Source organism: Dromiciops gliroides, chromosome 4 (genome assembly GCF_019393635.1).
Source record: "Dromiciops gliroides isolate mDroGli1 chromosome 4, mDroGli1.pri, whole genome shotgun sequence".
Lineage (NCBI taxonomy): Eukaryota > Metazoa > Chordata > Mammalia > Microbiotheria > Microbiotheriidae > Dromiciops > Dromiciops gliroides.
Genome location: NC_057864.1, coordinates 244,562,160 through 244,575,496, shown reverse-complemented (window position 1 = coordinate 244,575,496; position 13,337 = coordinate 244,562,160). Strand labels below are relative to the sequence as shown.

General features: G+C 37.7%; 1 protein-coding gene across 7 annotated transcripts in view; it reads left to right on the top strand.

Annotated features, from left to right (window-relative positions):
* ILRUN (inflammation and lipid regulator with UBA-like and NBR1-like domains) overlaps positions 1–13,337 on the top strand; it is a 111,915-nt gene that overhangs the window by 80,705 nt on the left and 17,873 nt on the right. For 4 of the 7 annotated variants that reach the window (XR_006352739.1, XM_043962613.1, XM_043962617.1 and 1 more), the window contains exon 4: positions 8,678–9,006. Coding sequence is in view for 6 of the 7 variants with exons in the window: in XM_043962613.1 (XP_043818548.1) it covers positions 8,678–9,006 (329 nt within the window). In the remaining variant the exon portion in view is untranslated. The remainder of the gene's footprint in view (positions 1–8,677; positions 9,007–13,337) is intronic. The other 3 variants (XM_043962616.1, XM_043962614.1, XM_043962615.1) reach the window with 1 other exon arrangement.

Sequence of the window (13,337 nt, the reverse complement as noted above, 5' to 3'; positions counted from 1 at the left end):
CAACCAAGTCAGACCTCCTCTGTTCTTTACATGTTACATCCCATTTTGTCTCCATGCGTATGCACAGACCATCTCCTCTGGCTGAAATATATTTCCTACTCATCTCTACTACCTTCTAGAAGAGAATTTCCATAACCTCCCCACTCCAGATTATCTTGTGTTTATTTGTTTGTTTATACTTTTTTGCCCTGGTGATAAATTTCTTAAGAAGATGATTTTATTTTTGTCTTTATTCTCAGTGCCTACCATAGTACCTGGCACATGGAGATGGTTAATAAATGCTTATTGATTGATTAAGATAAAAGTTATATTGGATAACCCTTAAAGTCCCTTCCAACTCTGTGTTTTTCTCCCATATTCAGCAAACTTGTATCTGTCATGGTGTTTCAACACATAATAGGTACTGTAAGTTTTTATAGCTAGCCTATCTGAAAAATTATATCTGGCCCGTAAGTCTTGCTGCAGTTGCCATCTGAAAAATTTTCTATAGCTCCAGTTAGCTGGCTCAGCATCTAAAAGCTGCTAGCTGTGTGCCTGTCTGTAGGCATTAGCTTCCTAAGCTAGTCTGTAAGCTCCCCCAGGTTTACCAAGCCCTGTAAGGGCACCCAACCTGTAAGGGCCTGCCTCCTTCCCAACTGCTTCTCCCAGACCAACAAGAAACAAGATTAAAAACCTTTCAATTTAACAACAAAAACAGGGTTTATTGATAAGAATAAACTTAGAGATAAGAATAAAGAAATGAGGACATACGGCCTGACTGTGTTTAATTTTCTCCCTTGTCTCTCACCTGTGGCTGTGGCACCTGCGCTTCTCTACTGGTCGCTCTGTCTGGGTAGCCCTGTCTCCCTGCATCTCCTTCCCTAGGTTGCACCCTCTCCTCTGCTCTACCTTTCTTCCTTCTACCCACCCCTCTTTGTCTCCTACCAACCCTCAGCTCTGTCTCCAGTCCTCCCTCTCAGTCTCTACCCCCCAGGCTATAAAACCCTTGAACCCCAAGCTAATTCACTGGCCCCCTCATAAGGAAGCTCCAAGCCGAGTGCCTGGGGCTTGGAGTTTTGCATACATATCCCCAAGCTGAGCCGAGGAAGCTGGGGGGTGGGCCTGGAGAGAGCTGGTGGGGCTTTCTAATTTTAGCCTCTTACAGTACTTAATAAACATCTGTTGAATAAATGAATCCCCTAGAAGGTTTTCCTGGAGAGAGAAGATCTGGCTCTGGGCCTTCTCTTTAAGGGAGAACAGCTAAATTCCTTTTTCACTTTTTCTTTATTAGATGATATTTGTAATTGGATCACAAAGTTGAGAACTGGAAGAGACCTTGAAGATGATCTAATCTGAGGGTACTTAGCTTTTTTGTGTCATGGACCCCTTTGGCAATCTGAACCCTAGGATTACAAAGAAAACCAATTATACTGAAATAGTTGCCAAAATATATTTTTAAAAAACCAACAAGGGCATGGACTTCTCTTTATCAATCTCTGGTCTAATCCAACCCTTTCATGTTAAGGATCCCAAAGGCTAAAGTACACATAAATAGTAGAGTTGGGAAATTGAACCTTGGTCATCTGTTTAAAAATAATCTTGTGATTTTCACCATATTAGGCTTTCTCCTATGGTTCCATTTCTTCAGAATATTACTACGTGACTATTTATATAGGGAATTCTTAGAAATCAGTCTTAACCCAAAGCAGTGTTCTTGGTAAAAGGTTCAGGCTTGCGGGTATAAGTTGAATGACTTTACAGTATTTTGGCAAATGGTAGTCATCCCATCAAGTCACACCATTGCAGTTTTCCAAGGCTATCATAATAGTCTATAATTCTATTCATAGTATTTTGATGATAAAGCCAATAAACTTTGGCATAAATGATAACCTAAATTGCTTGTTATTCCTTTAGAGAATCAGGACTTGAATTCTGCTAATTGTTTTTTGTAAGGACATAGAAATTTTAAGAGACAATATTCAGTTTGGTTTCTGACCTCATCCTTTAACTAAAAGCCCTCTTTCCAAAGTTACCATTGGTATCTTATTGCTACACCTAATGGCCTCTTCTTAGTCTTCATCATTCTTGGATCTCTACAACTTTTTAAAAATATTTTTTATTTATTTTGTTATATTTCCCGGTCACATGAAAAAACATTTAACATGCATTTAACATTTTTTTGAGTTCCAAATTCTCTCCCTTCATCCTGCCCATTGAGAAGGCAAGCACTATAATATCAATTATACATGTGAAGTCATGCCCCATTGCAAAAGAAAACACACATAAAAGCTAAAAAAAAAAAAATAAGATTTTAAAAGTGTGCTTCAAACCCCCCCCACACACACACACAAATAAAAGTGTGCTTCAATCCAAACTCAGTTCTCTCTCCAGAGGTAGATAGCATTTTTCATCATGGGTCCTTTGGAACTTTCAGAGTTGATCATTGTTACAGTATTTCTCTTACTGTGTATTGTAGTCTTCTGGTTCTGCTCACTTTGCATCAGTTCATATAAGTCTTCCAGGTTTTTCTGAAATGATCCTGCTTATCATTTCTACAACCTTTGATACTGTTGATCATCTTCTTCCCCAAGATACTTTCTTCTCTCTGGGTTTTCATGACACATTCTCCTGGCTTTCTTCCTACCTTTCTGACCAGTCCTTTGTTGGATGTTCATTTAAGTTGGGCTCTTTCACCACGGTGTCTCTGAATGGTGTGCCCTTGACCATCTTCTCTTCTTCCTCTATAGTGCCTCATTTGGTGATATCAGCTTCCATGGATTCAATTAATTGTATCTCTGCTGATGATTTCCAGATCTATATAGCCAACCCTAACTTCTCTTCTAACCTCTAGTTCTCCATCACCAATTACCTATTGTATATCTCAAAGTGGATGTCCTGTTGGGTATCTCAAACTCAGTATGTCCAAACCCCTTCTGCTTCCCAACTTCGCCGCCTTTAAAGAGCAACACCATCCATGCAGGCTGGATTGGTGTTATCCTCAACTCCATTCACAACCACCCCACATATGCAGGCTATTTCCTTTTTTAAAAAAAATCATAAATGTATTTTATTATTTTCCAGTCACATGTAAAAATAGTTGTCAACATTTTTTTTTTCATAAGATTTCTAATTCCAAATTTTTCTCCTTCCCTCCCTCCCCTCTCCCCAAGACAGCAAGCAATCTGATATAGGGCCTATTTTCTTTTTCTTTGCTCTCTTTCTGGTATAGATCTAGCAGTAGTGGTATTTCTGGGTCAAAGAATATGCCCAGTTCAGTAACTTTTGGGGCATAGTTGCTCAGAGTTGCTGTATCTACTCATTACTTATTAATTGGGTTAGAGTTAACATTCTTTTATATTTTAATACTTTTTTTCTTTTTCAAGTTTTATTTATTTTTCCTTCTGTCTTTATGACTTTTGGTTTGTCTGCCTGTGGCTTGGTGTTTCTCCTCTTCCTCTGCCCTCTTAGTCTTTTGGTCTTTCAACCTTTTTTACTATATCCTCCTTCACTGACTCCTCTTCACTCTTTAGCTCCTCCCCTTACTCCTAGGGCTCCATCCTTCAGGCTGAGGCCTCCCACTTTGGTTGTTCATCCATGGGAATTTAGCTAGACTTTAGTCATCTTGAGATAAGGGAGAGGAGAGGACCGGGATTTTAGTTAGTCCCCTTTGTCTCTGACTTAATACTGTTCTTTTCTAGCCCATTGTTCTGAGTAGCAAATCTTGAGCAGTGTCTGAGTATTCTGTTTACCTTGTGCTTTCCTTCTAGGGTCTGTCACTTCTTTTCAGGTTCGTGAGTTTTAGGGTATTTCAAGAAGAGTATTTGAATTTGCTAGTGCTCCCTTCAGTGGGCATGCAATTAGTTGGAGAGGGGTAGAGCTTGTTATGTCCTGGTCTACTGAAGTGGAGCTCTGCTTATTAAAGTTCTCTCTCCAGTGTTAATTCATGGTCTCTTATGTCTGGCACATAATTCATTTAGGAAAAAAAAAGGATTGGAGAAGTTTGCAAAAAGCAGCTATATTTGTCTATTTTCTGGGCACATGATTCTTTCATTAAGATTGATGATAGTGGGGCAGCTAGGTGGTGTAGTGGATAGAGCACCGGCCCTGGAGTCAGGACTACCTGAGTTCAAATCCGGCCTCAGACACTCAACACTTACTAGCTGTGTGACCCTGGGCAAGTCACTTAACCCCAATTGCCTCACTTAAAAAAAAAAAAGATTGATGATAGTTATTATGTAGTATTATATATGTATAATATAGTTATTATGTAGACTTATTCCTTCCTCTTCTTTCTTTCTTTCTTTCTTTTTTTTTTTTTAAGTGAGGCAATTGGGGTTAAGTGACTTGCCCAGGGTCACACAGCTAGTAAGTGTTGAGTGTCTGAGGCCGGATTTGAACTCAGGTACTCCTGACTCCAGGGCCGGTGCTCTATCCACTGCGCCACCTAGCCGCCCCTCCTTCCTCTTCTTTCATAAGCCTTCTCTTATAACAAAGAAGAATAGTTAAAAGCAAAACCAGTGAACATAGTGACTGTGTATGAAATTATGAAACATTGTGCACTCATGGTCATAGTCCCTCCACCTCTCTGAGGGGTGGAGGCCCAAGATTGATCATTATAATTATACTGCATTTGGCTTAATTTTAGTATATTCTTTTTAAAAATAAAGTTTTTTGATGTCACTTTTTAAAAAAGCATTCTTTTTATAATATTTTAGTTATTGTCATGGTTTATTGATCAGGAAAATCATAGAGAGCCACTGGATGATAGAAGATATTGTAGAAAGGAAGGAGAGTTGGAGTTGAAGACCAGGAAACTAACTTTGAGTAACCTTCATTTCTCACATGAATTCATCTTACAGACTATGCTTTATGTTTGGAATTGGCACATCCTACCACATCTTCACCTGTTGAATTCCTTCTTTTCTTTTAAGACCTAACTGAGATGCTGCCTTCGTAGTTATGTGACTCTAGAGGATAGATTTTAGCTTTTCCCATCCCCTTAGCTTAGTAATGAGTTCTGTCTCCTTGCATTTCTCTTTCTTGTCTTTCTAGTTGACCTATACTATGTACTTAATTATAATCTGTCTTGTATTATAGTTATTAGTGTATGTAGCCTCATTCTCCCTCTGCAAACCCCCCCCCCCATTGAAAAGTCCTTGAATTTCCTTTTTCTTTTTGTATCCCCAACCCTTTCTTATTTTCTTTCTTGTGCCATTAATGTTCTGGGAAGGCTTATGGGTCCCCCTTTCAAAACATTTCTTTTTTTAAAAAACATAATTGGAGAAAATGCTAAATTTCAGTTAGAACATGGTGAAAATAAAGATGTAATTTTTTAAAACCAAGTTCCCGGACTCCCCAAATTTGTTTGTGAACCTTGACCTAGAACAAGGCATCATTGGTTGCAATGTGTAGTAAATTAAGTTGAATTGTGTGGAGGCAGTTAGTATATGAGAGTATGAAATTTAGGTTTGCCACTTTTTTTTTTTATTTGGATGCCCCACTCAATAAAGACTGTAGTTTATATGATTACTTAAATTTGACTATGATTTACTCTTGCTCTGCTCCTGATAAGTTCTCAGGTTCCTAAATTAAGCTGTGTAGTATGTGTTATATTGCCATGCTGGAGTCCTATGCTGTTTATGTAAATCTTGAAACTTGACCTGTTCTAGATTGAAGGCAACCTTCCTGTCTTCCCTCACACATAGGCTAGCTTTTTCTTTGTCATAGCATAGTAATAGAGCACCTCATATTCCTTGGCCAATTAGGACTATTTGCCATGTTAACAGTAGATGGCACTATATTCCCATTTACATTAGGATTTGGACTTGCAGCTGTTTGATCTGAGAATTTGAGAGCCATTTATATGTTGTTGCCACCAAGACAAGATATTCTTAAGATAGCTCTGAACAGACTGTCTTTGACTAGGAAATGCATCCCATGCTGAATGATTTCATAAAACCAGGGTTGCTAAGTATATATTTGATTTTTAACTGAAATTGGGTTAGAATTTTTTTAACCTTATTTCTCATTCTTTGCTGTCACTTCTAATCAGTTTTAAATGGATACCTCTTTCTTAGTCCTTCATCAATTACCTAAGATGCTAGTTTTTCTTCTTGTTGTTGTTTTGTAAAATGATAATCCATTGAGAATATAAATACTACTATTCTCTGAGTCTTGCCATTTAATTTAAAGAAACCTGCTACCTTTCCTTTCTTTTTATTTTCCTTTTTACTTTCTTCCTAACTTAGTTTGTCAATTCAGGAAATTAGGGACTAAATTAAGAAATTTAAGGTGTGGTACACCTTAAACTGTCTTCTTCAGTTTAACCAAGTAGTCAGGGGTTTCATTTGTTTGAGGCACAATTTATATTAAACTGTAGATATTAATTTTTAAATTTTAAACTAATTAACAGAAAAAACATATAAAATAAGGAGTAAAACTTTACATAAAATTCTAGCATTTAACACAAAGCTAAATAGATTAATGAATTATCAAAAAAAAATTTCTGTTCTGCCTGAAGTTGTTATGCTTTGGGGGGTTTTTTGTTTTTGTTTTTTTGTTTTACTTTTTTTTCATCTTTTAAAAAACAACAACAGGGGCGGCTAGGTGGTGCAGTGGATAGGGCACCGGCCCTGGAGTCAGGAGTACCTGAGTTCAAATCTGGCCTCAGACACTTAACACTTACTAGCTGTGTGACCCTGGGCAAGTCACTTAACCCCAATTGCCTCACTTAAAAAAACAACAACAACACCATTGTTAGTGCACATACAGTTTGGTGTTACTAGTCTTTCTTTTCATCACTTGGTATATAGGTCTTTGCCTTTTTCCTTTTATGCTTTACATTTATTTTTTTTTATTATTTTTTTTTAAGTAAGGCAATTGGGGTTAAGTGACTTGCCCAGGGTCACACAGCTAGTAAGTGTTAAGTGTCTGAGGCCAGATTTGAACTCAGGTACTCCTGACTCCAGGGCCGGTGCTCTATTCACTGCGCCACCTAGCTGCCCCTATATTTATTTTTTGTGTACCATAATATTCCATTACCTTCCTGTGTCATGATTCATTCATCCATTCTCCAGTGATTGAAAATATAAGTTGTTTATAATTTTCTGTTATTAAAATTAGAAATGATATGTATGTTGTGATAGCTCCTTTTTACCCTTTCATGATTACTTTGGAAATACTTTGCATTGGAATCATTGAGTCAAAAGATGTGATTAAGGGGCAACTAGATGGCGCAGTGGATAGAGCACCGGCCCTGGAATCAGGAGTACCTGAGTTCAAATCCGGCCTCAGACACTTAACACTTAACTAGCTGTGTGACCCTGGGCAAGTCACTTAACCCCAATTGCCTCACTAAAAAAAAAAAAAATTAAAAAAAAAGATGTGATTAATATTGTGACTCTTTTTGCCATATCAGTCTCCAAAATTTACTAAATTACGGTCCCACCAAAGACATCTTAGATCAGCGATGTCAAACTGAAGCAGGCTGCAGGGGACCAGATTAAGATGTAATTTGGAATGTTTTATAAAATAAAAATATAATAGAACATAATGTTAATTTGTGGGGGGTTTTTTGTTTTTTTAAGTGAGGCAATTGGGGTTAAGTGACTTGCCCAGGGTCACACAGCTAGTAAGTGTTAAGTGTCTGAGGCTGGATTTGAACTCAGGTACTCCTGACTCCAGGGCCGGTGCTCTATCTGCTCTGCCACCTAGCTGCCCCTCATTTGTGGTTTTCTAAGTCAGTATGCAGCTAGCAAGGATTTATTTCTTTTTGAGTTTGCTATTGTTTTAGATGATCAGTGATGGTCCCAGAAAATAGATGATGAAGACACTTCCTTTATCTTGATAGAGATGAATAATGATGGGTCCATAATGTTGTATATACTATCAGAGGTGGTAGTTGTAAAATTGGTTTTCAACTTTATTGTTTCTGTTACATGGGTTATATCATCTGATGATATGGTATGTTAGGAAATGACTGGTGTAAAAAAGATAACTTCTCTGTGTTCTTTCCCAATCCCTTCATCATCAAAAAGGCTTAAAACCCACGAATAATATATTCAAGTATTTGTCTCCCCACAACTCTGCTACTATTGGCTGAAAAAGGGTTTTTTCCCTTGTTTTTGACATTCTTAATGAGTGTTAAATTCCATGAATTCTTTATTTATATTTCTTTGCTTATTAGGGAAATTTAGCACCTTTTAATGTGTTTATTAATGATTTGTATTTTCTCAGAATTTGTCTTTTCATATACATTTGAGGTGTTTAAAACCAAAACAAAATCAGTGTTGTTAGGAAATGTTAGAAAAAGATTGAATTATATTTCTATCAAGACTGAGTGATTTATTATAATATTTTCTTTTTTTATGTAAGAGTTATGCCTCTGTCTCTCGGAATGCATTTATAGTGATAAGACATAAAACCAAAACTATCTAGTCATTTTGGTAATCATACCTTTTATATTCTTGCCTAAATGACCATTTTACTACAAAGGGCCTATATAAATGTTGAATTCTGAATTTAATTAAAAAAAATTCTTTGTGTAGAAATCCTACAGCAGCAGTTCTTAAAAAGTTAGCATGACCTCTTTGGTGCCTGTTAGACACAGCCCAGCATCTAGACTACTTTAGCTTTAGGATTCCCCACAATGGCCTGAGAGTGACTTATTGATTTCATGTAAATTGACTTTATTTTTCAGATGTCATCTGGGTGATCCTCAGTGTGGAGGTGGGAGGACTTTTAGGAGTAACGCAGCAGCTATCATCCTTTGAAACCGAGTTCAACACGCAACCGCACCGCAAGGTAGAAGGAAACTTTAACCCATTCGCCTCTCCGCAGAAGAACAGGCAACCAGATGAAAACAACTTAAAAGACCCTGGGGGTTCCGGGCTAGGCACTATCAGCAAAAACACATGGGCTCCTGCTCCTGACCAAATTGAACAAGATCAAAATGGACTGTCACAAAACTCTGTAAATCTCTCCCCCAGCAGTCACTCAAACAACTTATCGGTAGTGACTTACAGTAAGGTAGGTGCCCTAGGAGAAATGGAGAAGGGGTAGGTGACGGGCCTTGGTGTTTGTTGTCATTGCAGACTTGGAAGCCCAGAATGCCGTTCATCTAAGGAGTTTCTTTTAAGACTACTTAACTCTCTTGTTGGCCCTTATGTTTTGATAACACCATCTTAAAAAAAAAAGAAACAAATCCTACTTTAAAAAATCTTCATGTCCTGTAGACTTTGCTACATCCACATTTTCAAATTCAGTCTTTAGTTGTTCTGGTCTTGTTTGGGTGCTGTAAAAGACAGTCAGGTACTTCAATTTCTTGAGTATTATTTAAACAAAGTCAAAATATCACCAGTTGTGCTTCCAGGTTAAATGTAGACACCTTTACAAGTTCCCTAAAAGAGTTTGAAAACAAACTTGGAATTTGTCCAGGGTTTGTGTTTCTGAGGGAAAAGACCAGAGCGTTACTTTGGATCTAATCATTGCCATTGGGTCTCTTCAGTTATCTTATTCCAGACAGATGTACTTTTCTCTGTACTCCTTAACTATATTATTGCCCATCATCCTGTTCACAAAAAGAGTGAGTGAACTCTGTGATCTGAGTGGTATTTTGACTTTGGCTTTTCATGTGGAAAATGCATGTTGAGTTTATTATGAGTTAAAAAATCATTTTATTGTTGTAAGATCCTCTCCTAGGTGTTTGCATACTTGTCCTTTGTCTTTATGATAGTTGATTAAAACCTTTTAATCATAGCTTATTGTCTTCCAAGCTCTGCCAGGGTTAATATGCCCAGTTGTTAATTTTTCTTGGTTTAATAAAGCCTTGATGTTGGGATCTGTATTGTTGCAGGTGGTTCATATGGCTGGGTCCCTATGAGTCTATTTGGTATATTTTGTATCATTTCACTCTGACTGATAATAAATACTGGGATGAACCCATCAGTGATTTGAATTTAGTCAGGTGTTAGATCCAGCATCCCTTTCTGCTGTAATCATGAAAGCAGTTTCTAAACTAACTTTTGCTTTGCTTCAAGTTGGCATTTAGATAGATGATACTAAAATAAGATCGTTTTATTTGAGGGATGAGCTGTTGCATTATAATCCTAGCTTTTAACATTTCTGGCCAAAGGTTTAAACCTAGCATAGAACAGGAGCCATAGAAAGCAAGTTGATAGTTTGACTCATATTTCTCAGTGTAGCCTCATAGGAGAGACCTCCAAGTAATAATGGAAAAAACATACAAATACATGTTGGAATTGTGGTCAGAGCTCTGACATCATTTCAGGATATACTATGGAAGTAAGTTGGCAGAGTTTATCTTTATTTGATGGCAGCAGTTACCTACCTGAGTATTCCCTAATTTCAAAATCCTAGAAATCTAAGGATGGATTTATTCCAGCTGGCCCATAATAAAAATGAGCTGGACACAGAATGAGCACTGCTGTTTCCTATTATTAGAACACTCCATTAAAATTGGAAAGCTCAGAATTCATGATGGGGATTGATAGGAACGTGAGGGTTGGAGGAGGAAGGGATTGAGAAAGTTGATGATGCCCTGTGTTTAATCTTTCTTTCATATGTGAACTATTTGTTCTCACACCGTTGTTTTGCAGGGTGTCATCTGCTTAGGTGAATGTAGGAAGCACTCTTCTTTTACCTGAAGACCTGGCTAACAAAAAAGCTAGGGAGGTAATTCATCATAGTCTTTTCTCTGCAGTTCAGACTACCTCAGAAGTATTATGTTTTATTAGGGATACCATATATTGATGAATTAGGGTGTGTCCAGAGGACAGTGGTAAGCTAGTTGAGAGGAGCCTTTAAACCATGCCCGAGTAGCCTGGAGAAGAGAAACCTGGAAGAACATAGTAATTGAAGGGCAGACGACGTTGGATTGTGGAAGAGACTTAGGCATTTTAGCTGTGGAAGGTAGAGTGAATGTAGGGCCAGTGGGTGAAAATTGCAGGGAGACAGATTTTTTCTTAGAGTGAAGGAGAACTATCTAATAATTAAAATGCTTTCCAAAAGGTGCTGCCGCCTTTTGAAGTATTCCTGGATGGAGTAGTAGACCTAACTATTCTAAGATACGCTGATTGTATGAGAACATGTACTGATTGGTTGAAGTTTGAATTGTTCTCCCTTTTAATTGTGACTTTCACTTGTACTGGTGCTTTTAAATGAGGATTGGGTTTTTTTGTTTGTTTATTCTTAACCTTGTCTTTTAAGATGTTTTCTCTGCTAGCCCTCCTTGAATTTATAGACCTTGTTTAACACTTCTTTGGAAATATTAGGCTATAGTGAGGAGGTTTTGATTTCTCTTGTAGTATACTGCCTCAAGTTTTTAATGAACTATATTGGAATCTTTAGGGCTTGGAGATATTGTAGTTGGGGTTAAAGTTTGAAAGGAACTGTGGCAAAGAGCAAGACTCTGAAGATACTATTCAAGAGGAAATGATATTGACTATGGGGCATCTGGAGAGGTAAAGGCTAGGCTCCCAAACTGAAATTTGGTCCTCAGATTCTCCAGACTTGAACAGCATCCTGGTCAGAAATATTAAATCACTGCATTTGGCCTTATCATAAGGCCCCTGCTGGCATTTCAAGCTAAGGTCCAGTCATCTCCACTTCTTATCTCCTAAATAGAGTAGCGCTCCTGGACATTTAATAAGTAGTGAGCACCTAAGATGTACCCAGCAGTTGCCTAAGCACTGTGGAGAATTACCGCCCTCACCCCCATGTGACATGCTCCTTAACAAGTTTACAGTCCAATTGGAGAGAGAAAACCTAAAAAAACAGAGATAAGTCAATATATATTAAAATACTCACCTGTTAAGTATAATTAAATGGTCATTTATAAAGTTTTATAACGTTTGTTGAATTGAATTGAAAGTGCCAATTTTATGGTACAGACAGTTAGTCTAATAAGAGTTATGGAGATCATTGTGTGATGGGGAGTCATCAGGGAAAGCTTTGTGGGTCTTGAAAAATGAGTAGGATTTGGGTAAATGGAGAGGAAAGATATTTAGGGGTGGGGAGCTAAAGAATGTTATGAACAAAGGTACCAAAGGGAGAATGTGTGTGTGTGTGTGTGTGTGTGTGAGAGAGAGAGAGAGAGAGAGAGAGAGAGAGAGAGAGAGAGAGAGAGAGAGAGAGAGAGAGAGAGAGTGCTTGCATGTGTACATGCATAAAGGAATTAAGAGACTTGTCTCAATGGAACTGAGCATTTGTTGAGGGTTGGGGTAGAGCAATGGGAAATAAGGTTGAATACATAAGGTGGGGTTGGTAGCTGTCTTCTAGTTTCTTTATATAATTTCGAGTTTCTTTTTAGTTAGGGTGATAAAATTCCTTATCCTTCATACTACTGCCAGATTAATCATCTTTTAAACCACAGTTCTGATAATGTCACCTGCTCACTTGAAAAACTTTTTAGTAGTTTTATCATAGTCTGCTGAAAAAAGTTCAAGCTTCTTAGCCTGGAATTCAGCAGAGAATTTTTTGACTTCCTCTTCCCACCTCATGTCCCTCATCTCTCTCTGTTGTGATCTTATCTATTCTTAAGGACTATTCCACATACATGCTGCCTTATTCATGAAAAGCTTCCTGGTTCCATCCAGCTGGCACCTTGTCCTCTGAACCCCCAAAGTATTGTTGACTCTTACAAAATTTATTTTGTATCTTCTTGAACAGTTATTTGTATGCTAGGTTTATACTCCACTAGATTATAATCCTGCCCTCAAAAAGTTTTTAAACTGGGCAGATGTTTGGTGAATTTTGGTTGAATTGAATTATCAGAACAAGCACAGTAACAGTACCCCCCCCACACACACACACACAGTGTATGTGTGTGTATAAGGTTTTAATTATTCTTTTCTGATGGAGGCAAATAGTGGAAGATATTCTGAAAGTCGTTTATAATTGTCTGTAGAATTATGAATTTTTGATCTATTTAAGTATAAGTATGTACTGGGGATACATTATGATTCAAACTAAATAATAAAGTCATGTTGTGGACACCTGTGATTCACCCTTCTTGGACAGAGAGGTGAAAAATTAAGGTTTTGGTTTTGGTTTGGGGTTTTTTTTGGTGAGGCAGTTGGGGTTAAGTAACTTGCCCACGGTCACACAGCTAGTAAGTGTCAAGTGTCTAAGGCCAAATTTGAACTCAGGTCCTCCTGACTCCAGGGCTGGTGCTCTATCCACTGCGCCACCTAGCTGCCCCAAGTATTTTTTTAAAAAGATCTTTCCTAGCATCACAACTTAGGACTTTTGCCAGATCTTCCTAAACTTCATTGAGGAAATAAACCAATTTTATGGATAAGATCAACAAAAGAGTTTAGGTAGTAACTGAATAAGTCAGC